Source organism: Stegostoma tigrinum, chromosome 21 (genome assembly GCF_030684315.1).
Source record: "Stegostoma tigrinum isolate sSteTig4 chromosome 21, sSteTig4.hap1, whole genome shotgun sequence".
In the NCBI taxonomy this organism is placed as follows: domain Eukaryota; kingdom Metazoa; phylum Chordata; class Chondrichthyes; order Orectolobiformes; family Stegostomatidae; genus Stegostoma; species Stegostoma tigrinum.
The window spans coordinates 31,734,810-31,760,766 of record NC_081374.1 but is presented as its reverse complement, the minus strand read 5'-3'; the positions used below and the strand labels follow the sequence as shown (position 1 = coordinate 31,760,766).

At 38.0% G+C, this 25,957-nt stretch overlaps 1 protein-coding gene across 1 annotated transcript in view; it reads right to left on the bottom strand.

Moving 5' to 3' along the window:
• Positions 1-3,024: 3,024 nt before the first annotated feature.
• LOC125462688 (immunoglobulin-like and fibronectin type III domain-containing protein 1) overlaps positions 3,025-25,957 on the bottom strand; it is a 62,154-nt gene continuing 39,221 nt past the window's right edge. Inside the window, exons 14-25 of the mRNA XM_059653265.1 lie at positions 23,156-23,280; positions 22,214-22,355; positions 20,378-20,674; positions 17,632-17,931; positions 17,337-17,510; positions 15,555-15,683; positions 9,861-10,163; positions 8,297-8,385; positions 8,016-8,208; positions 6,394-6,693; positions 5,145-5,471; positions 3,025-3,265 (exon numbers count right to left, since the gene is read on the bottom strand). Of these exons, the coding sequence (XP_059509248.1) occupies positions 3,261-3,265; positions 5,145-5,471; positions 6,394-6,693; positions 8,016-8,208; positions 8,297-8,385; positions 9,861-10,163; positions 15,555-15,683; positions 17,337-17,510; positions 17,632-17,931; positions 20,378-20,674; positions 22,214-22,355; positions 23,156-23,280 (2,384 nt within the window). The 3' untranslated portion in view covers positions 3,025-3,260. The remainder of the gene's footprint in view (positions 3,266-5,144; positions 5,472-6,393; positions 6,694-8,015; positions 8,209-8,296; positions 8,386-9,860; positions 10,164-15,554; positions 15,684-17,336; positions 17,511-17,631; positions 17,932-20,377; positions 20,675-22,213; positions 22,356-23,155; positions 23,281-25,957) is intronic.

Genomic DNA, 25,957 nt, shown 5'->3' with positions numbered 1-25,957 from the left:
ATGCACTTTTATATAATTATATAATGTAATTGATTATATATTAACTGAACATCATTTTAAAATGATTAAAATCGTTTAAATCATTTCACAATTTATGTTATTCTATATTTGGTAAATATCACAAATATTAAATATATTCTGCATTGGTGATAAATAAATAATATTCCTAATGATGCATTTAAATTGCATGCTTTTTCAGTTGTACCACACCATGACAATACAATAGCAGAATAAAACAATTTACGGCAAGTTCTTGATCAACAAATAACAAATGACTAGATATATTACTGAATTAAATCGAGCTATCTATAATCATTCTTTGGTATAAAGTGTTGAAAAGCATTAAGCATAGTAGCTCTGCGTGTAATTCTAGATTGGAAAAATCATAATAAGATGAAATGGGTGAGGCACTTCTTAAAGAACATACAAGACAAGTAAACCATGACCAGTGGAAGAATTTCTTTTGTCAACTTAATTAAAATAAAACATGGCTTAATAGGAATATAGAACACAAACATTAAAATAATCAGGTCACATAATTCTTTTCCTTGGCATCTACAGTCCTGATGTGTGTTGCATTGGTACTAAAATGGCACTGCACATACACACATATAGGATGGTACAGTAAGAGGTGACTTTTCGCTGTACTCATATGAGCATGTGACAATAAAACTAATGCATTCACTCAAAATTTATTCAAGAATGGGTAGTGTCAGTTGCCATTTAGAATGTACCACGTTGGCATTAGAGAATTGCAGGGCAAGCAGATCATGACATTAATCAACATAGAACACTGATTTCAGATCTGCTGTGCCATTTTCAACTCTGTCGCGCCAGCAAATTATCTCTCTGAAACAGATACAACTGGAAATGGGTTCAGTTCAAGAAAGAACATCCATAGAAAAGGAGAGGAAAATGGCTCTCAGCAATCAACTTTATCCCATAGCATCTTCAGGGCCTTTCTCTTACTTAAACCCAAGAAAGAACAGTGGGCTGAGGTTTTTGGAGGAGCCTGAAGTTTTGCCACCAGAGCTAAAGCAGGAGGCAAATGTGTTCTGGCTGACATCATGACTCAAGGGCAACATTCTGTTGGCAATGGTCACTTAACATGATGGGCTGTCCAATCAGCGGGCTGTCAGGTCATTAGTTTTAGCATTATCGCCACCAGCTATGGCCGGTGTAGTGGTCGCAGCAACAAGGGAAGTGTGCACCAATGAGGAGGGGGAATGGCGGAGACAGTAAATTCATTCCCATTCTGAATAGACGTCTGTGATTGTCTCCTCTGACGATGGACCCAGTGAACATAACCTTGATTCCGCTATCAACAATAATCAAAATGCTCACTTGTTCTCTGTCAATGAGTATTTATTCAAGAAGCATTTATTCCATCTTTCTGGTGACAATTTTGAAATGAAGACTCTCACAAAACAAATATTGAAAATCAACTTTATCAAACAAATAATCCAACTTTCTGTGCCAATGTCAAATAATCATGCAGGTGCATTCTCTACTGACTGTCTTGTAGGTGCTTTTGCCTGTCCAAGGGCTCTTCCACAGTGGTGCACCACTAATTGCAACATTGGGGGTGGCAGCGTGGCTCAATGCACTAGGGATCTGGATTTGATTCCAGCCGCAGGCAACTGTCTGTATGGAATTTGCTCATTTTCCCCATGTCTGCGTCGGTTTCCTCCAAGTGCTCTGGTTTCCCCCCATTGTCATAAAATGTGCAGGTTTGGTGAAATGGCCATGCTAATTTGCCCTGTAGTGCCCAGGCATTAGCAGGCTTGGTGGTTTAGCCGTGGGAAATGCAGGGTTAGAGGGATAGGGTAGGGGATGGGTCTGGATGGGATGCTCTTCAGTGTGATTGTGTGGCCTAGATTGGCTGAATGGCCTGCTCTGACACTATAGGGAATCTGTGATAACTGGTGCAAGGCTGCTGGCTGACACTGAGAAAGGCTGCTGGCTGACACTGAGAGAGGCTGCTGATGGCCTTTACAGGGAATCTTTGAATAGCCTTGGCCCTATACACTCAACTACAATTTGCATCATATCAGCACTGGCAACAAGAATCTAGATTGGCTGGCTGACAGTCCATATCAGGGCACTCAGTTCTGGGATAATGAGTGTTGTCAACCTGAAAGAGAACAGTTGATTCTTCCAAGTTGTTTTGCATGGAAATATGCTGCAAATTGCACAATCTCATTCCAAGTTTCCACCACAATGCAGAGCTGTCAATATAGCGCCTGCTCGTGCTGCAAATAAACCGGAGACACGAGGTTTCCGAAGCTGCATCATAGAGTGGGGATACAATATTCCTTATGAAGATGACCATAAAAGCAAAGGATGGATTATTTCCTCCATGCTGGCTGACAGTGACAGCCGACTTTCCAAGCATTTCATTGAACGTGTTCATCAGCATCTTTCCTTACACTGCCTGATCCATCTTAGCCCTGTGCAACAATGTCTTTGTGCAACTTTGCCTCTGGTGATCTAATATATTTGTGATATTTCTTCCTTCCCTAGCCGCAGGGCATTCCAATAACTCACTAAGTGCAGATCCTTTCCCTCTGCTACCTTCTGAAGAATACACATCACCTGGATCTAAGCTGCTAGCTGTGACCATGAGATTGAGTGACGACATTTGATTGTCAGCCACCTGTTTCTTCTCTTGGTCTTCACTCCTATACTACTGCCTAATCAGGTCGTGATTCTTGGATATGTTCAAAGAGAAAGGCCCTTTTCTACTATTTATTTGTTTGTTCTGCTGAGACTGAATCTTCCATAGGCCTTTCCAATACAAATTGCAAGAAGAATACCTCTTCCCAGTTTGAACTATGCTATCTTTTCACAAGCATGTGCCTCTTGTTAAGGCATGCAACCTCTCAGCAGAGTGCTTATCATTTATATTATCAAACAGCATTGGGTTAATCAGGTCTAACTATTTCCATCTCTATACATGGATTATCATTTATCCTCATCAATATCTGACCAATATTTAATTCACATGCACCAAAGTGCAAAAAAAAGCTTTATAATTAAATGAAAATCGCATTTACAGTCATCTCAATGTGGTTTGTTTATATTTTTGCATTTTTTAAACTCTTCTAACATGTATCTATTCATTTCATGAATAACTGACTATATATCAAACCCCAAAATCAGGCAGACAGTTCAGTCCAACTCATAGATTTGATCAAATTTGCTACTTTCACTTGGTTTGCTTATCTGAAAACCGTGCCAAAGTTCTTTGTGACGTCGCTTCACTCTGTGTTAAAAAAGAAACAAATTAATTTGTGTGATTTCTTAGATTATAATTTACTTTATCACATGTATCAGTACATTAAAATATCATAACACGAAAATGGTTAACCTTTTTTTCCTTTACTTGTTAAATTCCAATAAAGTAGACGTACGAAGGGAAGTGATAGTCAAAATTGGAGGTGGAAAATATTTGAGTAAGTTTTTTAAAGCAGTACTAAAACAAGTTTCAGCAAGCATATAGCCAACTAGTAAGGATTTTGCACAGTTTAACCATTTAAGTAAAATTCTCAGCTGGTGGTGATATTTAGTCTGAAATTTATTGCATTGTATCAAGTCTATGCAGGAATATTTGATGCTGACTTTGAACATTATGCCTGGAGTCCCTGGTATAGATTTTTTATGTGATAGTATAAAACAGATGGTAGAGCTCAGAAATACAAATTACATGTCTGTAGATTTTTAATTTGACTGAAGTGATGTAAGATGGGCTGCTGACTCATCAACTGTTACACGCTATCACATAAAGATGATATTTTACTTCTATCAGCTAGGCCTGTTCTTTGACAATTGACTGTTTAGTGCTGGGTCAATGAAGCGGTTACTTTGGAAATACGTGGTAATGCTTCACTAATAATGGTTTCAATAATGTCTTCAAATCCAAACTGGATATGAAGGAGAATATAGCTAATCTATGTATTAAGAAAAATACAATGTTTAGCTAACATGATGATGTGAATTCAATAAAAATCTGGAATTAAGAGCCTAAGGACAGCCAGGTAACTATTGTTGATTGTCAGGAAAACCTTATCTAGTTCACTAATGTCCTTTAGGGAAGGAAACTGATATCCATATCTGATTCGGGCTGCACATGACTCCTGATCCACAGCAATGTTGTTGACTCCTAATTGTCATTAGGCAATTAGGGATGGACAACAAATGCTGCCTAGCCAGCAATGCTCATACCCCGTGACCGAATCAATAAAATGAATGACAGGAACTTCAAGGATTTGGGAGGCAACAGCAAACAAACCAATTTCCATTTTAAAAGTAAAATGCAGCAGGTAAATAATATCATTAATATATTCTTGCATTCAATATCTTTCAGCATTGGCATGCAATATTATTATCCGAAAGTGATCTTGGATACATTGCTCTATTACAGTGAAGAACAAAAGTTATCATAAGCAGGATTCTGTGGTAACTGAGAAAACATGAAGCATACTTGGATCATCAGACTATTTGTGAGTCACACCTACAGAAATGTATTAACATAATTGAAGTTATCTTCAAACTATTTTCACAAGTAATCTTTCAACTGGAATGTAGATTCAAATAAAGTGTATTAGTACCAAGTGCGACTATCATTTAGTAATATCCATGATTGGAATGAATAGAGACTGTAGGAGGCCCAGCTGTCAGTAAACGTTAAATTTTTTGAAGAAGGGTCTAGGCCCAAAATGTCAGCTTTCCTGCTCCTCTGATACTGCTTGGCCTGCTGTGTTCATCCAGCTCTACACCTTGTTATCTCAGTAAACATTACCTGTTATTGAACATCGTCTTCTAACTATATACAGGACAAGAATTTAAGGGAGACTTCAACATAGAATCTGGTCAACATGTGATCTTGAATGACTGGTATGGCAAACTATCTTATATGCATATTTACATTAACTCTTTGATTTCTCTTAATGTAGTATGTCACTCCTCTCCCCAACCATCTTGTCATAGATTTCCTTCAAACTGATGAATTTTATCAGCATCTCTGCAATCAATCATTAGCCAAAATACACTTGGATCTAATTACTCATGAGATAAGCATCTTATCTTCAACACTTGCAAGACTGTTACATAAGGACGAAGAATTCCCACATGTCTCTAATTACCTGTAACCAATAATCTAGTTTTGGTGATGGCTCTTCCAACTGAATTTTCTGCAATGGCCATGTATTCTCCAGTTTGCTTTGGGCTTGCAGCAAAAATGCAAAGGGAACAAACCCCATAGATATTTGTAGACCAGAAGTTTGCATCATCCATGATATTTATATTATCTTTGAACCAGGTCACTTTAGGTGGAGGGAATCCTTTAACGGCACAGCTCATATTAATGTCAGATCCACTTGGTGCAATGTGAGTCTTTAACCTCACAAAGAATTCAGGCGCTGTTATATTGCTTCGAGCTTTGTAGATTGGAAATTTTAAAGCAAATGGATCTGCAAAACAAAATAGAATAATAGTTATCAAAATAAATATTCATTACAGGATCTCAAACCCTACAATGTCATTAGTAGTTTAACATATGGTCTTCACATGCATTCATTAAGCATGGATATATTCAGAAATGCACCTGCATCCTTGTTTGCCAGTTACTGTCCTGATGGCAAACAATTATAGCCATGCACAATGACATTCCAGTGTAAGTCAGCAGCAACCTTGCCTGCTCCCTGCATCTCCTGCACTCCTGCTTCTTTCATCCATTGCTCCACTCGTCTGCATACCCTTCTTTTATACTCCCAACTCCTCAGCATTCCCCTCCATTACTGTTGACACTTCCCTCTGGTCCCTTTGGTGCTGCTGCCCCCCCACCCCCTCCTCTGCAGTTTCCTGCTCTCTTTGCTGCTTTCTTCCAGATGTGAAAAGAATGTAAGGCGTAGATCATGGAGAAGTGGCAAAGGAAGCAGGAAGAAACAGTGAAGGAAGCAGAAGTGTGGAGGTGGAGGAAAGAAGTCATAAAGTGTTTTTACAACATCTTTCAGACATTGCACAGAACAGACAAAGCTATTTCCAGCTTCTGTAGTTGGCTTGGTAAACTAGGGTAAACTCTGAAGTGAGCACAGAATAATTTGACACTGATCTTCTCCACCAATATAGGATCTATTACTGTAGGATAAAATTTGGAATTTGGTTAGGACATGAGTATGATGGTTTGAGGATCATAAATTTAAAGGTGGATTAATATTTACAAGTGTCTTATAAGACTATAGTTCAGTAAAACAAAGAACTGCAGAAGCTGAACATCTGAAACAAAAACAGAAATTGCTGAAGAAACTCAGCAGGTGAAAGGCCGCTGGACTGAAACATTAACTTCAGCAATTTCTGATCCTGTAGTTAAGAATGACTGCAACATTTGCTTACCTCTTTGCCTTGAAATGCACCATGGTTCTCGTGTTTCTGAAGGTTCACTGCAGCCCATGTCACTTTTCGCTAGAACTCTGAAGTAGTATTTGCAGCCTGGAACAATATTTATGACTGTGAATTTATTGTTGAAGATGTTATCTCTCACTGTGTACCACTTCAGTCTGTGTGAATCTCTTTGCATAACAACATAATGCAAATGATCATCAAGAGGTTCATCACTGGATGGTTCCCAAGAAACTGTCACTGTGTTAGGAACATTTTCAGTCAATGTTACTGGACCTGGAAGTTTGGGAACAGCTGCAAAATAACATGCCAGAATTTGACAGAAAGGAAAAAAAGAGTTTCAATCAATTGTACAATAAAGTTCTAATTTTCAAAATCATCATATCCAATAACATTCTGTAACGTAAACTATAAATTAGTCATATTTACTTTAACTGTAATCCTCAATGTTCACTAGCACAAGAAAGGCAAGTTAACAAGCCCACAATCACAGTATTATAGTTTCTATGTAATTTGCCCATACAATTTTATTTCAAATTAGAACAATAAATATTATTCTTCATTATAACTTTGACACAAACCTGCTTCACATTACTTTTATTTTTTTAAAAATGTATTAATTCATGGGTATTTGTGCACTGCTGGCTAGGGCAGCATTTATTGCTTATTCCTCATTATCCTCGAGAAGTTGGTGGTGAATTTACCTGAGCCACTGAAGTACATATGGTTTGTATACTTCAGCAGTGCTATTAGAAAGGGAGTTCCATGATTTAACTCAGTAACAGTGAAATTATAGCAATATATGATTATAATCCAGTCCAGAGAAAGAATAGCAGCATATTTTCAAATCAGGATGGTGTGTGTATCAGAGGGAACTTACAGATATTAGTGTGGGCACATCAGGTGACCTTGTCTTTCTAGCTGGTAGATGTTGCCAATTTTTAAAAATTCTGCCAAAGGCCAGCACATTCTATTACGTGCATCAGAAACTTCGGCTCATTTTCTCCTTAAGATTAATTCGAATTTGAAACAAAATGTTCTTAAGGAATATGCCAAAGGAGGAAGAAAAGAAGAGATTGTTGGGGTAACTTGCTGTCAATATATAGTCGCAGGGTTTCATTTTGTACAGCAAATCTTCTTGCCTTGCAGCAAATCTATATCTTAGAAAAAGGAAACTACCTTGTTGAAAGGCTCTGCAAGGTTTACGTTCAATTCATTATGTATCAGAATGTAAGTCAAATAGTTAAAACACAAATTTATTTGGCATATAAAGAGATTATCTGATCACTCATTCAATTGTTGTTTGTGAAACCATGCATATAAATTAGCTGTTATATGTGTCTACTTTGAAGTACTTTGACATGGACAGTGGGACAAAAAAAAAGTGATTCAGCCCTGACCTGATAATGTCTTTATCCATTGATGTTTCTAAGATTTTGCAGTGTGTTAGTTCGTTATCACATTTTATTATATTGTACTCAGTTGTGAAATATGTTGGTACATCCAAAGATTGTGAAAGCTGCTCTAAACTTGCAAAGTTATTTTATTTCCCTTATATAAAAACATGTACTTCCAATGTTTAACTGTAAATTGATATTCAAAGTGCCCATAATCACCTGTAACTCTAATCTCAAAACTGAATGATTCTTGGCCAAGAAGATTCTTCAATGTTACAGAATAAATTCCAGAGTGAGATCTCTGTGAGACTGGAATAAAAAGTTGAGTGCTGCCACTGGTACTGGTTATTGTGGCTTGTTCTGAAACTGGAAAACCATCTTTCAGCCAAATCACTTCAGGAGGAGGTGATGCCTAAAAATGTACATAGAAAAACCCCAGTTTTATATCTGTAAATATTTCAAATGTAATAATACATAAAATATTTTGTGGAGTTCCTCACTTCAAATGGCATTTGGACTCGTAATGAATTTCCTTCCTTGATGATCATGAAATTTTTTACAGATCCATTCATTTTAAACTTAGGACACACTGAAATATAAGAAAGGAATATAAATATTAATTTGAGGGAAACAGATAAATATCAATATATAGAATTTTAAAAATGTCATTAGCACATCTCTGAAGTAATAGGCATTCAAGAATGAATTATATGTGACTGCTGTTAGCTTTAATTCAAAAGGTGAATATTAGTAAATTATATGAAAAGGTCAAAAATCAAAACAAAATCCAATTCACACCTACTATCCTGACCATCAATTATCCTTCAGCCCAATCACTGCATCAAATTAGCTGATTATTTTTTGTACTGCTGTGTGTGGAACAATACTATGCATAAAAATAGTCACATTTGGCTATGTATTTGCAATGAGCATGCTGATTTTATTCAGCAGGTCTGGCAACATCTGTGGAGACAAATCAGAATTATGTTTTTGGGTCGAGTGACCTTTCCTGGACAAGTTCTGTTTTTATTTCAGCTTTACAGTATTCAGTTTTTACACTTATTTTACTGGCTGACATTTCTAAGAATATGAAAGACAATGAGAAAGTACCATTTAAGTTGATTCAGGGAAATGAAACAGGACGAGCATCTGAAGTGAGAATAGAACTAAAAAAAATTGGGACACAGTGACCACACATAATTAAGCTCAATGTAAAAATAGAAGGGACAGTTAAGAGTCATTGGGAAACATGCAAGACCAAAAATGAAATGAATTTTCAGTGAATCAGGAAGGATACTGATGTGCATTAACCAGGCAGAAATGTTAACACAAAAGTCATTGGACTTGTGGTTGAAATAAAACAGATTACGCTCAATGAATAATTGCCTGTAAGGCAGAAAAGGAGGTGCATTGGGAAATAACATTCCATAGATAAACTGAGAAGGTAAATGTAAGTAACATTAACATCAGACGCATGTATTAAACCAAGGCTGAGATAGAATGGATAATCAGACAGAATACAGAAAGCATAATGGGCAGATGGAAAGAGCTGTTAGAAGTACTGAAAGGAAATGTGCAGATAAACAAAAGGAAGCTGTAAAGGGTTTTGGTAGGCTTACAATATTTAAACTCAAGGTAGAAAAGATGTGGTGCAAGTCAGACTCTAATCAAGCCATAGGGAAAGAATGGAAGTATGGGCAAACTTCAAGCCGTCAAAAACATTTTATTCTTAATTGGACTAAAAGTTGCTTGTTACTCATGTTCATCTGGGCAAGAAAGTGATCAGAGAGTGACTGCACAGCGCACAATCCAAGCCCAAGCTAATCTCTCCTTCCCCGACCCTTAAACATTTAATGCTACAGATTAACAGCTCACCGGTTCATGTTCAATCAGCACACATTAAATTTAAATAAATTTGTATGCAATCTATCGACATAGCAGTGGGCACATCCCACGTCACATTTTTACCAGGTCAAATGGAAGATCAAGAAAATAGATTTTGATAGCCCGGGTCACCAAACCATTTGTATAAACATATAACGATAAAATTGTAAATCCAATTACCTGGAGGAGGCATGGCAAGAACATAACTGTCTAATTCTATGGGTTCCCCCATTCCACCATCATTAACAGCTCTTACACGTAGAAAATACATTCCCATTTTGTTTAAGCCTTTCACAGTATATGAATTCAGTCCCACAGCAGCTGAGTTGCATCTCGTCCAAGTAGTAGAGTCAGAGGATTTCATTTCAACAATGTAACCTTTAGGAACATCACTGCCCTTGTAAATTGGTGGATTCCATGATAGAGATATGGTTGAATAGGTGGAGTCTGTTACTCTGAGGTCTCTCACAGTTCCAGGTACCTCTGCAAGTAGAAGGTAGAGTGAAATGATCAAGACACGTCCCTACTTTGGTTTCAGATTGGCTTTAAAACAATTACTGCAGTTAGTAAATATTTCAAATGTATCAGGTGTCTATTTCCTTGGTGTTTCTGAAAATTATTTTATAGTTCTTAAAGGGTTGCACATGCTGTATTTATAAATTTCTTATCCTTTAATTATTGAGGCATTTTAATAACTGGAACTACAAAGTTTTTTTTATCCAACAGACATATTTATATAAACCAAGCTAGAATAATCCAAGCCCTCGAGGCAATGTTGGAAATTTGGTTCTAAAAACACGGATTCTCTGCTGTCGACCTGACTACTTTCTTGAGGTACAGTATGGAGGCACAGCATTATCAGTCAGATTACAAATGCAGAGATAAATACAGAGGAGAGAATCACAGTGAGGATCTTGACAGTAGTGACACTCAAACTGACAGGTTTAATTTCAGATGGAAGTTTGGATAGGCTAGTATCATTTTCTTTGGAAAAGAGGAGGCTAAGGATGAATGCAATTGAAGAGTTTAAGGGGCACATAACCAGGTGGCATAGTGATTGGTTAAAAGACTGAAGTTTTAGGTAAGATTCAAAGGAATATCTTTTTCACCCAAAGGATGGTGAAAATCTGAACCTCAGTGCCTGAAATGTTTGTGCAAACACAACCTTCACAACATTTAAAAAAGCTTGTGGATATGCACTTTGCAATGAAGCACCATTACCTACAAAGCTACAAACCAAGAACTAGGAAGTGAGATTAGATTGGATAGGTAAATGTTAACTGGCACGAACATGATGTCAGAGTGACCACCTTCCCTGCTGCAAGTTTCTGTACTCCTATGATTGATGATTCTCTCATATATTTATTGTTGCTGAGAATATAATTTTGGCTGAAGGGTGGAAGTAGTCACCCATCATTGACCACTCCATTAAGCTGAGAGGACACAAGACAGCAAGTAATTGGAGAGAAGGTAATGGAAATCTTACCAAAAAAAGAGGTAACTGTAACTATTCGTTCTGTATAACAAAACCACAAAACTGGTTTCTATGAAACTGTGCAGGATTTTACAAGATGCAATGAATACCCTATCCATCATACCATATAATAATGACAAGGTGAAGTTTTTGTTTTATTCATTCTTGGGATGAGGATGTCTCTGAGGCTAGCATTCATTGCCCAGAGGGCAGTTAAGAGTCAACCAAATTGGTATGGGGCTGGAGTCACATGTACACCAGACCAGGTAAGGATGGCAGTTTCCCTCCTTGGAGGACATTAGTCAACTAGATGGACGTTTTCAACTACTGACAATGGATTCATGGTCATCATTAGGTTTTTAAATCCAGATTGTTTTATTGAATTCAAGTTCCTCCATCTGCCATAGTGGGATTTGAATCAAGGCTCTCACAGTATTACCTGGGTCTTTGGAGTAACAATTTAGTGATAATACCCCAAGATCATCCTCCTTCAGACAGTTATTAATTTTATCAATAGAAAACACCCATTGCTTGGAAGTCAGACTTGCATACCTATGTGAAATGAAAGAAGGGGCTGGGCCTCTTTGGCTCCATAGAGCTCAGGATGGAAGTGGTTGGGTTGAGGATAAAGTGCTGTGGATGAGGATGAAAAATAATGGGCACTAAGTAATGATAGGTACATGATGTTTTCCTGCCATTAGGAAATTCAGCAATTGTCTGAGAATAGAATCAGCTTCCAGGTCCATGGAAATGCAAAGAACGCAAATATAGACAACTTTGTTGCATTCTGTTAACTTTCTCAGCTTTGAGGAGCCAACCTCCTTGTATGGAGGCCCACCAGTTCATTTTAGGTGGATCAATCTTTGCTGATAGTTCTATGCCCTAATGATCTCTCGGATGCAAAGCCTTACAATCACAGCTATATTTCGGAGTATTTGGAGTAAAAGAGCAGGCAAATCTCACTGCAACCGTACAAAATATTGGTGAGACCACATCTGGAATATTGTGAGCAGTTTTGGTCTTCTAATTTAAGGAAGGATATTGTGTTGCTGGAGGCAGTTCAGAGAAGGTTCACAAGGATGATCCCTAGTATGGAAACATTGTCTTCTGAGTTCAGGTTAAACTGGTTGGGACCCTACTCATTGGAATTTAGAAAAATGAGAGGTGATCTCATTGAGATATACAGGATTCTTAAAGGGATTGACAGGGTAAAAACTGAAAGGATGTTACCCCTCATGGGAGATTCTAGGGCCAGAAGGAGTAATTTAAGAATTAAGAACTACCAGTTCAAGACTGAGATGAGGAGAAATTTCTTCTCCTAGAGCATTGAGTGCCTTTGAAATTCCTTGTTGCAGACAACTGTGGGGGCAGAGTCCTTGTGCATACTTATAGCTGACATAGACAGATTCTTTTTCAGTCGGGTAATAAAGGGTTATGGGGATAAGACAGGAAAGTGATCGCGAGGAATATCAGATCAGCCATGATCCTATTGATTTGTGGAGCAGGCTCAAGGACCCAAATGACTCACTCCTGTTTCTGCTTCTTGTGGTCTAATGCACCCACTCTTTCAATCTATCCTGATCTCCCTACATGCTTTGGCAGTGTTTCCACTGCAGCTGCATTATGATGTGCAGTACTAGTACCTCCATGTTGACGTGCCTGCACAATCCTTGACCTGCCTGAGCAGTATTCACCTCTCCTGGTAGGCTTCCTTCGAAGAGCTGCCAGCCCTTAGATTGAATTTGTCATTTTTATAAATGACCTGGATGAGGGCGTAGAAGGATGGGTTAGTAATTTTGCAGACGATACTAAGGTCGGTGGAGTTGTGGATAGTGACGAAGGATGCTGTAGGTTGCAGAGAGACATAGATAAGCTGCGGAGCTGGGCTGAGAGGTGGCAAATGGAGTTTAATGCGGACAAGTGTGAGGTGATGCACTTTGGTAGGAGTAACTGGAAGGCAAAGTACTGGGCTAATGGTAAGATTCTTAGTAGTGTGGATGAGCAGAGAGATCTCGGTGTCCATGTACACAGATCCTTGAAAGTTGCCACCCAGGTTGACAGGGCTGTTAAGAAGGCATACAGTGTTTTAGCTTTTATTAATAGAGGGATCGAGTTCCGGAACGAAGAGCTTATGCTGCAGCTGTACAAAACTCTGGTGCGGCCGCACTTAGAGTATTTTGTGCAGTTCTGGTCACCGCATTATAAGAAGGATGTGGAAGCTTTGGAAAAGGTGCAGAGGAGATTTACTCGGATGTTGCCTGGTATGGAGGGAAGGTCTTATGAGGAAAGGCTGAGGGACTTGAGGCTTTTTCCAGTAGAGAGAAGAAGGTTGAGACATAATTGAGACATATAAAATAATCAGAGTGTTAGATAGGGTGGATAGGGAGAACCTTTTTCCTAGGATGGTGACAGCGAGCACGAGGGGGGATAGCTTTAAGTTGAGGGGGGAAAGATATAGGACAGATGTCAGAGGTAGTTTCTTTACTCAGAGAGTAGTAGTGGAATGGAATGCTTTGCCTGCAATGGTAGTAGATTTGTCAACTTTAAGTACATTTAAGTTATCATTGGACAAGCATATGGACGTACATGGAATAGTGTAGGTTAGATGGGCTTGAGATCGGTATGACAGGTCGGCACAACATCGAGGGCCAAAGGGCCTGTACTGTGCTGTAATGTTCTATGAATCTGTTGCATCCTCCTTCAATAAGATGGTGAGGATGAAGACAGCCAATTGAGAGGCCACTCCCTGGTAGATTATGTCACTGTTGGCAACTGTGGCTTTGGGTACTCCATTTAGCCCTGATAGCAGAGTTGTGCTACCATGGAAATAAGCAGCCCATGGTTTCATCCATAATGCAAACAACTCATAAGAAAAGGTATAAATGCATAAATTTCAAAGTCATTTTTGTGTTATATGTCACATTCTGTATGTCTATGTTCCTTTAAAAGCCATCTTCGTGATATTACAATATTATACCTGCCTGTACAAGTTTCTCAAATCCCCTCTCATCCCGTGACTACATGATGCATGACAGGCAAGTCGAACATGGTGGTCAATGCTGTTCTATCATAATGTAATTTTGGATTACAGTTAATTGATTTTCTGTAATAAACATTTGTCATATTTTTGAATGCTGTAAAATTCAAGCTTACTTTCTTAATGTAAGCATTAAGAATACCTTGGTAGAAGCAAATATCACATCCTGGTTAGCAGTGGTGGCCATCTATACAAAATAAGCTCCAATGTCTTGGTGGAAAAGATCCTAAAACTCATTGAAGAAAATTCAGGCAATCAGAGGCATCAGTTTCTCTGAGCTGAGACAGCCAGAAGGATCTGTAACTAGAGTATTGATCATCGGGAGGAAGTAACTAATTCCCTTTAGATTACAAAACAAATTCTTTCAAGATACAATTAATTTTCAAGAGTGCATACCCAAAAGCCTTTCCTGTGTTCAGAGGTAAGTTTGTCCCATAGTTTTCTTTTTTCAAATCAGTGCAAAAACAAAAAAATAGCCTGTGAAATGGCATCATCCTCTATTTACTGTAGACACAACCTCAAAGCAGAAACCTAGTACTATAAGCTCACATGTCTTAAATCAGCAGTTTTAAATGAACAAAGGCAATGGAGCAATAGCTTTAGAGGGGCCAAGGCTACAGAATACCCACCTAAATGCTTACACAGCTTCAGGTGGTAGAACGTAATCTTTATCCATGGAAATCCTGGATAGCCTAAGCATCCAGTACCTATTGACACCCTTACTGGATTCCAATGGTTCGAACAACATATATAGGCTTATCGCTACAGATCAAGTGATTGATGATCCTGAGAAGGGTGTTCTAAAAATCTTGCATATGCAAGGAAAAGCTTCACACACTGAATACGTTCAGGCTTTCTGTGTGATGATCAGCAAAATTATAAAAAAATCTGGAAAATACTTGAAGACCAGCTCAAGGTAAGAATTCATTTCAGGACTAACAGACTCCAATTCAAATCATACAGACAACAAGACCAAGAATCTACTCACCAAATTATCAGAAGATGCTGCAGCAAAGACCAGCAACAATTAGATGCTTTAGGAGCAGCCACACTATCACTACAGTCTGCAAAATGGCACCAAAGCAACAACTACTGAAAAAGATTTTATTTGTCGCACCTACCCAAAAGGTGCCTGGCTTTTTCTGATATCATAGAGAATGTGGCTCCAAAAACAATGGGCATTCATGTGTAGGAACTCTGGCTCCAAAAGTCAGGCTAGATCCCCAAATAAGATCAGTTAATTATCTTAAAAGTGTACTTGCATAATAACTATGAGGCATCATACAAATTTACTTTTGTTGTTACTCCATGTCATTATGAGGAGCTACTATCCTTATTCTTGAAATTGTCCAAGAATACATACTCATAGGCTCACGAGCAAATGCTGCTTCACTCTCACAGCTGGGGTCTCCCGGACCAGAGGAGTTCACTGCAGTCACTCGAAATTCATACTCGAACCCTTCAACGACATCAGTTATCGTCCACTTCTTACCTGCGTAAAATGTGTTCATTCATTTTAGATGTAATAACAACTACTTAAATATTCTCAGAGATAGTAAGAACTGCTGATGCTGGAGTCAGAGATAACACAGTGTGGAGCTGAAGGAACACAGCAGGCCAGGCAGCATTAGAGGAGCAGGAAAGTTGATGTTTCGTGTTGGGACCCTTCTTCAGAAAATGCTTGCTTCCACATGTTTTGTTTGTGTCAAACTTAATTAATGAACTGCATGTACCATTACAGTTATATTTGGCTCTTAATCTGTAATCTTTCACAATTTCAAGATTTCATTCAATTGTTTTATGCTAGCATCGACACATGGAATATGTCCATTGGTTACATTGTCTGTACAATTTTTATTAAGCTTTACAATTGCAGCATTTCAAAAATATTCTTTAAACACAGGCATGATTACACACATTGTGTACCTCAACATGATGCATTTAATTGAAGTTTGTATATGAATTCAAGATCTTGCTACAATGGCAAACATTTTAACTATCCAAATTCAATTAAATGCATGCCAAAAGCCAAAATCAGGATACTAATTGTTGTCAGTCTTAAACTCTAGTTGCTAATTTTCTTCTAGCAAAATAATACTTGACAATGTGAGCATTTTTCTCTTCACAAAGGCTTTTTAGATGAAGTGATATTAGTTTTCAGTAATTTATAATGATCTGAATAGCAGCTTAGCTTGAGACAACAACTTCCCTCCTTCTGATACATTTGAGGTGTTAGGAGCGAGTACAGCAATCTTAACAGATCAACTATGTTGTATAAAACATACAGCATGATTAAAGCTTTTCCTTCGATCTTTTTTGAGTGTTAATTCCATTTTCTGTCATTAAATGTTTTACTATTAGCTATCAAATATTCGTTGATTCTTTAAAAAGTTACAAGAAATTCAGCATGCTAGTTAACACAGTTTTTAATTGTCAGATCAAAATGGCCAAGTGCTGACCCAGGATTTTAGCAAAACCCAGGAGGTAGAGGTGGACTGTTGGGAAAAGTAAAATGATGGGGGCTGGTCCAAATTGGCATCTTGATGAAGTCTTGCTGTCACAATGCTTTACTACTGCTCAAACCAAATGTGGAGATATTTTCCATTCTAGGCAGCCAGCAATTGACAGTAATAACTTTGTCGTACCATTGGCTGTGTGGGGCAGCCTTTACCCAGGAGAGTATGATTTAATAGAACAAAGAAGAGTCACCAACCTTACCAGAGGGATTTCCCTTCTGACCTTGGGTCCTCTGAATTTTTACATTTATTTTTAATTTCCTGTTTTAGGTCAAAGCCCCCCTGCGTATCTCGTCAGTGACCAACTTTCCGAGTAGCACTGCTGAGGCCTCAGAGCTGTCAGTTTTGTGCTGGTACTACTAGGAGCCTACCTTCTGTAAGGTAGATCCACAGATAACCAGTTGGAAAGCTACATGCAGTAAAATTGCTGAGCCGATGTGACTGAGGACTCAAGGGTCCTTTTCTTACCCTGACATTTGTGATCTCACTTCCCAGAAGGAAACCCGATAAAACTTGCAAAGGCCTCATACCAGTACAACCAAAAATGGGGACCAGAGCACCAAGTACACTCATTTCCAAGTATTCACGGTTATTTCCTCTAGAGTCAAAAATTCAACCCTTGTAATCACCTGTAACTGGAGTGTCAGTGACAGCACTCCAGATGTTGCTACCTTTCCTGCGCTTTTCTATGATATATCCAATTATTCTGGAACTACCGGTGTTATGTGGTGGAGTCCATGACACTGTAATGGATTTGTTGCTTGAACTCAAGATATTTGGTTTTGCTGGAGATCCAGGAACATCTGGAATAATGAATATTTATAAAAAGCATTAAATTTGGTCACAATTTTGCACAAAATGTTTTTACATACTGCTTTATGTGCCTTTGTAACAATAGAACGGACCAGAAATACAAGAACCTACCTTTTCTACCAGCAGTGACTGCTTCTGATAGCAATGCTCCACTTATGCCTTCTGAATTCACGGCCCAAATTTTGAATTTGTATTTCTTTCCTGGCTCCGCTTTGTCAAATGAGAATGTTGTTGTTGGTTCATCCACTTCACCAATTTTTGTCGATGTATTTCTACCTACCTGTTGCTTTTCAATTACATAATGCTGTATAGGTTTACCACCATCATCCTTAGGAGGCTTCCACTTAAAGGAAATACAGTTTTCCAAACTTGCTAGAATTAATAGAGGTCCCTGAGGTGCCTGTGGTTTATCTGAAACAAGGCAGCAATAAAACCATCAGTGAACTATTTCAAATCAAACTAAATATTACTATTTCTGTCATAGCAATCAATATCATGCAGGGTTCAGGTGTTGTCAACATGCTTAAAAATTTGTGCATGTTTCTTGAAACAAGTATGTCATAAAACATTGCAATGCTGAAATATTGAACTATGGAACATTTTAATAATGTTTATCTGAAATTCTCATTGGTACAATACCCAAAGGATAAAAGATAAAATCAGACGATGGCCATGGTCCTAATAATAGCATTTGTACTTGAGCCGTGGGCAACTGGTGCCTTCTAGCACGGACTCTTGGGATGCTTAGAGGAAAGTCAATTGTTAGAATGAGTTGATGACCACTTTTCTTTGCTCTCGATGCATCTCGAGTATCCATTTGAACATACAACATTACAGCACAGTATAGGCCCTTCGGCCCTCGATGTTGTGCCGACCTGTCATACCGATCTGAAGCCCAGCTAACCTACAGTATTCCATGTACGTCCATATGCTTATCCAATGACGACTTAAATGTACCTAAAGTTGACGAATCTACTACCATTGCAGGCAAAGCGTTCCATTCCCTTACTACTCTCTGAGTAAAGAAACCACCTCTGACATCTGTCCTATATCTTTCAGCCTTCAATTTAAAGCTATGCCCCTTCATGCTCGCTGTCACCATCCTAGGAAAAAGGCTCTCCCTATCCACCCTATCTAACCCTCTGATTATTTTATATGTTTCAATTAAGTCACCTCTCAACCTTCTTCTCTCGAATGAAAACAGCCTCAAGTCCCTCAGCCTTTCCTTGTAAGACCTTCCTCCAGACCAGGCAACATCCTAGTAAATCTCCTCTGCACCCTTTCCAAAGCTTCCACATCCTTCTTATAATGCGGTGGCCAGAACTGCACACAATACTCCAAGTGCGGCCGCACCAGAGTTTTGTACAGCTGCAGCATAACGTCTTGATTCCAGAACTCGATCCCTCTACTAATAAAAGTTAAAACACTGTATGTCTTCTTAACAGCCCTGTCAACCTGGGTGGCAACTTTCAAGGATCTGTGTACATGGACACTGAGATCTCTCTGCTCATCTACACTACTCAGAATCTTACCATTAGCCCAGTACTTTGCCTTCCGGTTACTCCTACCAAAGTGTATCACCTCACACTTGTCTGCATTAAACTCCATTTGCCACCTCTCAGCCCAGCTCTGCAGCTTATCTATGTCTCTCTGCAACCTACAGCATCCTTCGTCACTATCCACAACTCCACCGACCTTAGTGTCATCTGCAAATTTACTAACCCATCCTTCTACACCCTCATCCAGGTCATTTATAAAAATGACAAACAGCAGTGGACCCAACACTGACCCTTGCGGTACACCACTAGTAACTGGTCTCCAGGATAAACATTTCCCATCAACTACCACCCTCTGTCTTCTTTCAGCAAGCCAATTTCCGATCCAAACTGCTATATCTCCCACAATTCCATTCCTCCGCATTTTGTACAATAGCCTACTGTGGGGAACCTTATCGAACGCCTTGCTGAAATCCATATACACCACATCAACCGGTTTACTGTGGTGTATATGCTGGAATATCCTGGGAGATCTGGTGTCTGCTGCCAGGCCTAGCAAAGATATCAGGGGCTTCCCCCTCCTTTTGTGTAAAAGACATGAAAAATAAACTCAAATGATCCCCTTGAAAAAGGTGGGTGGGGGGGGATAATTGACTGTAAAAATTAATTCACCAATGTTTTTGAAGCTTAGGTAACATCGTTGGTTTGTAACCCCTGAGGTTAGCAAGTAGACTATTGAGAAGGCCTATATGTCATTCGTCACTCAGAGTAACAGAATTAATTTGATCCTTGTGAGAGTAAGGAAGCTTCCAATATAAGGTGTTTTGCACCTCCTTAGACCTGAGTACTCTGGGAAGATTTGGCTGGAAGTTTCTGGCTGGCTGTAGAATTTTGGTCCCACAGGTCCATCCTTTAATAATTGTTCAACACATCTCTCATCTCTGCAGGACATCATTTCTCTAGACAAGATTACATAAACTCATTTAAATAAATTGAGACACGGGTACGTGGAACAATGGACACAGGTTTAACACACTACTCCATTAAGTTTCTATTCAGCCATGTTGAATAGAGGTACGTGTCTCTCTCTCTTGGATGGAAATGATCATATGAGAAGTTTTCCCTGATTTATCGCTTCTTTCCTTCTACTAGTCAATCACCTTGAGAGCACTAGTCAGAGTAATCTTGTGAGAATACATCAGCATTCACATCATGATCATGAGAATTTACATATAATCTAAGTGAAGTGTTTACATGATCATAACTATAATGCAGCCAATCATAATATTGAATATACCTCAAATATAAATTGCGCAAAAATGTAACAATAATATTTAAAAGAAAACAAATTAATATATTACCAATGACAGCCAGGTTAATGTTTGCACTTGTTGAGCCGCTTTCATTCTTCAATTTAACTGTCATCTTTCCACTGTCCTTTCTATTACATTTGGAGATTGATAATCGTGTAAAAGTTTTACTGTTGTCAATGCTGATTCTGTTGTCTTCAAAAAGTTCTTCTCCATCCTTGTACCAAGACACCTTCATTGGTGGCTTTCCTGAGAATGGCACCTTCACTGTTGCAGTTTGACCAGCCTTAATAATTGTGTCTTTCTTTCCCAACTGATCAAGCACATCCTGATCAAACTCTGGAGGATCTGATGTTTAAATAAAACAGTTAGAAACAATTTAGAATCAACTAATTTAAATAAAATTTCAATTATACTGAAATGTTTCAGCTTGTGCAGAATTTTGCTTGTTCCTCTGCTTGGTTCCTATTGCGAACATTTATTATGCATCATTATAAGAAGAAAATCAAGGGTACACTGCTAATTTACAGCAACATGAATAAAGTTAATGATGCTGTTTGGAGCGGTCGATTCAGCAGAACTCACAACAGCAGTATATAGGATCAGTACCCAATTTATTTAAATTATTTGTTTCATAATTTATTTGATGTGTCCTACCAGGCATATTAATGTTTTAGATATATAGAAGCTCTTTCTGGAATTTACACATGTGTTGTATCTAATCAGCTTTGTAGGGCAAATGTTATGTTTCAATATGTTCGTGCTTAAATTGAGCAGCTGTCTGTTTCATAGAGTATATAACACAGAATCAGATTATTTCAATCTTACAGTGTTAAAGAATTATTTAGATGAACACTTGCAATGCCAAGAATACAAGGCTATGGGCCAAGTACTGAAAAATAGTATTAGTATAGTTAGGTGCTTATTTTTGACTGTTGCTGATTTGATAGGCTGAAGGGGCTACTTTTTTTAGACTTCTTTGATTCTGATTCATCAAACTAAATGCCAGCATTTAACCATATAATTCTTCTTACATTTTAATTACCATCCTATCTCCAAGATCGAATCTGAAATAATTAATAGATAATTAAAAATGGAGCATATTTATATTTGGAAGATTAATTGAATGGAATACTGTAAGAGGTTGTGTACAAATAATATTCTATCAATAATCCCATCCCTGAAAAAAATGGTTAATTGGGAATGCTATACTTTAGCTTCAGTCAGGCATCATTGAACCACCAGATTCAAATACACTAATACATCAAAACACATTAAATCACAGGTTTCAAGCTTCAGTGGAGAATTGATAATTGCTGCAGTGAATTGAGCAAACACAAAATAGCTGTCAGTTTGTTTTCGGTCTCTTTTCAAGACGGTGTTTCTAACATTAGTGATAAGAACAAAAATCTCTGGCTAAACTCAATAGGCCTGGCAGTATCTGTGGGTAAAAAAACAGAGCTAGTGTTTTAAGTCCAGTGACTTTTCATCAGTTATTAACTTCAATGCTGACTAATCTCCAGTGGAAGCATAAAAGCGATTCATTTTTCTTTACAAAATGTTAAGTTTTCATGCACAACTTGTAGAGGCTGTAAATCTGAAGATGGACATATGCTTGCATTAGATGTTTTGAATATATGTATGGACATATGAGGCATATTGTAAAGCATTTTCCTAGTAGCTAAGGTCTGTAAGTTTAAAATTCTACACTTTTGGTGTTACCATTTCATATGAAAGGAATATGAAATAATTTCTGTTAAAGATGCAAGTTAGATTCAAATTTCTCTCTCTTTAACATAGTTATTGCAGTCTTACTAGTTACTGTGGATTTATGTCAGTTTGGGAGTCCCAAAAGCTAATGTTAATTTCGTGAACATTGAGATTTACCTTTGACAAACAGAGAGGCTTCCGTTTTCCCTCCATCAGCTTCAAATGTATACACCCCTGAATCTTCCTCCTTGACATTGGGTATAATTAATTTTTGTATTGCTCCCTCTTTAGTGACTGATTTTCCATCTCCTGGAGTAATCTGTAGTAATACAAACATGAAACATATAGGCAAGCTCACTTCCAAAACCACTAGCAAATCAGCTGCGGAGAATCTGCAAAAAAATTCATGATGTGTGGCTGGAGTGAATGAAGTCGGAAAAATAATTCTGCAAATAAATCCCAACAGCAAGTCTCTCTTTGTAATGACACATATGTGATTTGCCACTTAGTAGCTATCAATCATGGCAAACTGTCTAACAAAAGTATGAAATGCTTGTTGGTTTGTATGATCTAGTGTCATCCAAGAAAGGTATATTTAACCCAGAAACAATAATAACATCTTTTGTAACGTTGAAACTAAGTCCAAAGCACATGGCACTAGTATGAAAAACATTTTTTTGTCAATTGTTTTAACAAAGTTTTTTTGAATCACTGACTTATCAAGGAAGTAAGTTTGTCAATATGGTTTGTACAGTATAATTAAACGTAACTTCTAAATTTAATGCTTCAGAGATTATTTCCATAGTCCTATTTGTTAGTTCTAATACACTTTGTATTCTACCTAAATCTCATGGACAAAAAGATACACTAGTGAACAATTTGGTGTGCGTGGTCTGCAGCGGCCAAGAAAGCACATCACCACCACCTTCAGGATAATTATGGACGGCAAATAAATGTTGGTAATTTTTGCAATGACCATAAACTATGAGTTGATTGGATAACTTTATCCACATGAATTGTATCTTGAAAAGACCACTGTTATTTGCTTTAATTGTAAACAATTGCTTTGAATTTACTGACTCAGCCTTACAACATTTCAGTTAAAAGAAAATGACCTACTTTTGTGCCATTCTTAAACCAGGTGCCTCGTGTATTTTCATTTGCTGTCACGCAACAAAGTTCAGCAGCCTGTCCCTTCCGAACACTCACATCTAAAAGTCCCCTTTTGAAACGTCGAGCTGGCTCTGTGATGATGCACAAGAAAATTAGATTTAAAAAGTGAAATGGTGTTGAAAATTAAATATTCATCTGTATTTGAGCAGTTCAAAGGTTGAATTTGAAATGCATTTTTACGTGTCAGCCTGTCGACACATGATAAAAAACATGCCTCAATTTCAGTCACATTCCCTGTGGAATTTTAGACATTCATGTCTTGGCTATCTGACTTCTAGGATGATTCTAGTAGAAGTCAAGGTTTTATAATGAATGCTCAGATCAAATGAGCACTTATGATATAAAGTTACTGTTACAATCCAAATGGAAATTCAATTATCTCCCAACCCATGGCATTTGAGTGTTTGCTAATACTAAATCTCCAGATCCTTTTAGCCATATATGTTAATGATGTAGCAAAATTATTTGAGTGCTAAATTAAATGTATTCAGATATTTTAATTACTTTTCCCCATACCCAATATTAATAACTTAGTTTAACTTCCAACAGTAAGGGAAACAACAGACTTGATTTGTAGCCTGCTCTCAGGTATGTTTTTGACAGGGCTGGATGTATCATATGCAAGGAGCATGCAGGTCAACACTGCCTTACAAAGGTGGAAGGGTTTCAATGGATTGACGTTGAAAAGTGTATTAAGTATCCCCCATTATGGCATAACATGCAGTTGGGTAGGCTAATTGATTTGAATCTCAAATGAGTAAGAATTAGCAAAGTTTCTTTTGATTAATTTAGTAGATATGGATTTCAGTGGCTGTGCCAGCAATTAGTTGCTATTCCGAAGTGCTCTTGAAATGTTGGTGATGAGCTACCTTCTTAAACCGCTGTAATCCATTTGGTCGAGGTACCCCACAATACTATTAAGTAAAGAATTCTATGATTTTAATCTAGTGACATTAAAGGAACAATGACACATTTCCAAGTTAGAATAGCGGGGCAACATTACTGAGACTATGAGATCTCCGTCATTGTGTCTCTAATTCTGTCCTGTCATCGTAACTTGGGAATATATTTCTGTTCCTCACCATCTCAAATTCCTGGAACACTCTCCTGAGCAGTATCATTGATGCACATTTCAAGAACGCAGGGCATCGCCACTATCTTGAGGGCAATTAGGTATGGGCAATATTAGATGTTAATATTGTCCATCATATCATAGACAACTTCATGAATCTCCAGAAATATGGTAATTTAACCTTAAAGTCAGAATTCCAAGAGATGGAGTTTTTCTTAGAATTGCTGCTGAATCTTTGTCAGATCCATTACAGTCAAAAGGAGACTCAACTCCAGAGAAAACAATTCAGATGGTGAGTGAAGATAATGTCCAGAAGCAAGATGTGGACCATATCTAGTTTTGATCTGGTAAATGCTAAGTCAAGTGCCAGGCAATTTCAACAACAGGGAAGTTAACTATGACTCATTAACATTCAATAGCATTTCGATCATTGAATTGCCCACTATCAAAATCTTAGGGATTACCATTGACCAGAAACTGAACTGGATTAGTCATAAAAAATGCTATGGTTACAACTGCACGTCAGAGGCTTGAAATCTTACAATAAGTAACTGATTTCACAAAGCCTTTCCATGTCTGTAAGGCACAAGCCAGGAGTGTAATGAGTGCAGCTCCAAAAAAGCTCAAGAAGCTTGATACCATCCAGCACCACATCCACAAACATTCACTCCCTCCACCACTGATCCTTGGTAGTGGTAATGTATACTACCTAGAAGTTGCACTGCTGACATTCACTGAGGCTCCTTAGTCACCACTTTCCAAATCCAGGATCTCTACTATCTGGAAGAACAATGGCTGCAAATACATGGGAACACCACCACCTACAAGTACGCCTCTAAGTCATTCGCCATCCTGATTTGGAAATATATTGTCATTTCTTCATTCTTCATTCATAACTCTGGAAGTTTTGCCTTAACAGCATTATGGATCTGACTACGCCAAGTGGACTATAGCAGTTCAAAAAGGCAGCTCACTACCATCTTCTCAAAGACTAGATAAGTTTAGGATATCTAGTTGGCATGATGAATTGGATCGAAGAATCTGTATCCATTCTGTGCATCTCTATGACATCTAGTGTTGGGTAATGAATGCCAGCCCAGCCACCAATGCCTATATCCCGTGAATGAAGAAAAACATTGTAAAAACGTATTAGACTCCTTTGAAGAACTGACGTGTGTTATGTATCAAACATTACTTAATTTACTTAAATTACATTACTTAAATTTCCTGAAGTCATTTGTTCAGCAGAAATATCAAAAATTATCATGGGAAGTGAAGGTTAACAGTATAACAGGTAATGTGTCGGCATAGATAGGAGATTGTTTATCTATCAGGAGACAGAATAGCCACAAATGGATCATTTTCTCATTGCAAAATGAAAGGAATGATATGCCACAGGGATTGATGCAGGGGCCTCAAGGTATTATAGTTTATATGAATTACTTAGACGTATGTTTTCAAAATTTGCTGATTAGCTGAAGGTAATTAGGAAAGCAAGTTGTGAACAAGATACAGAGAAGCTACAAAGGGATACAGGCAAGTTACAGTGTGGGCAAATAACAGGTAAGTGGAGAGTAATGTGGAAAAATATGAAACTGCTCATTTTGGCAGGAATAATAAAAAGAACACATATTAATTAAATGGCTGGAGATTGCAGAGCTCTGAGATGCCTATTA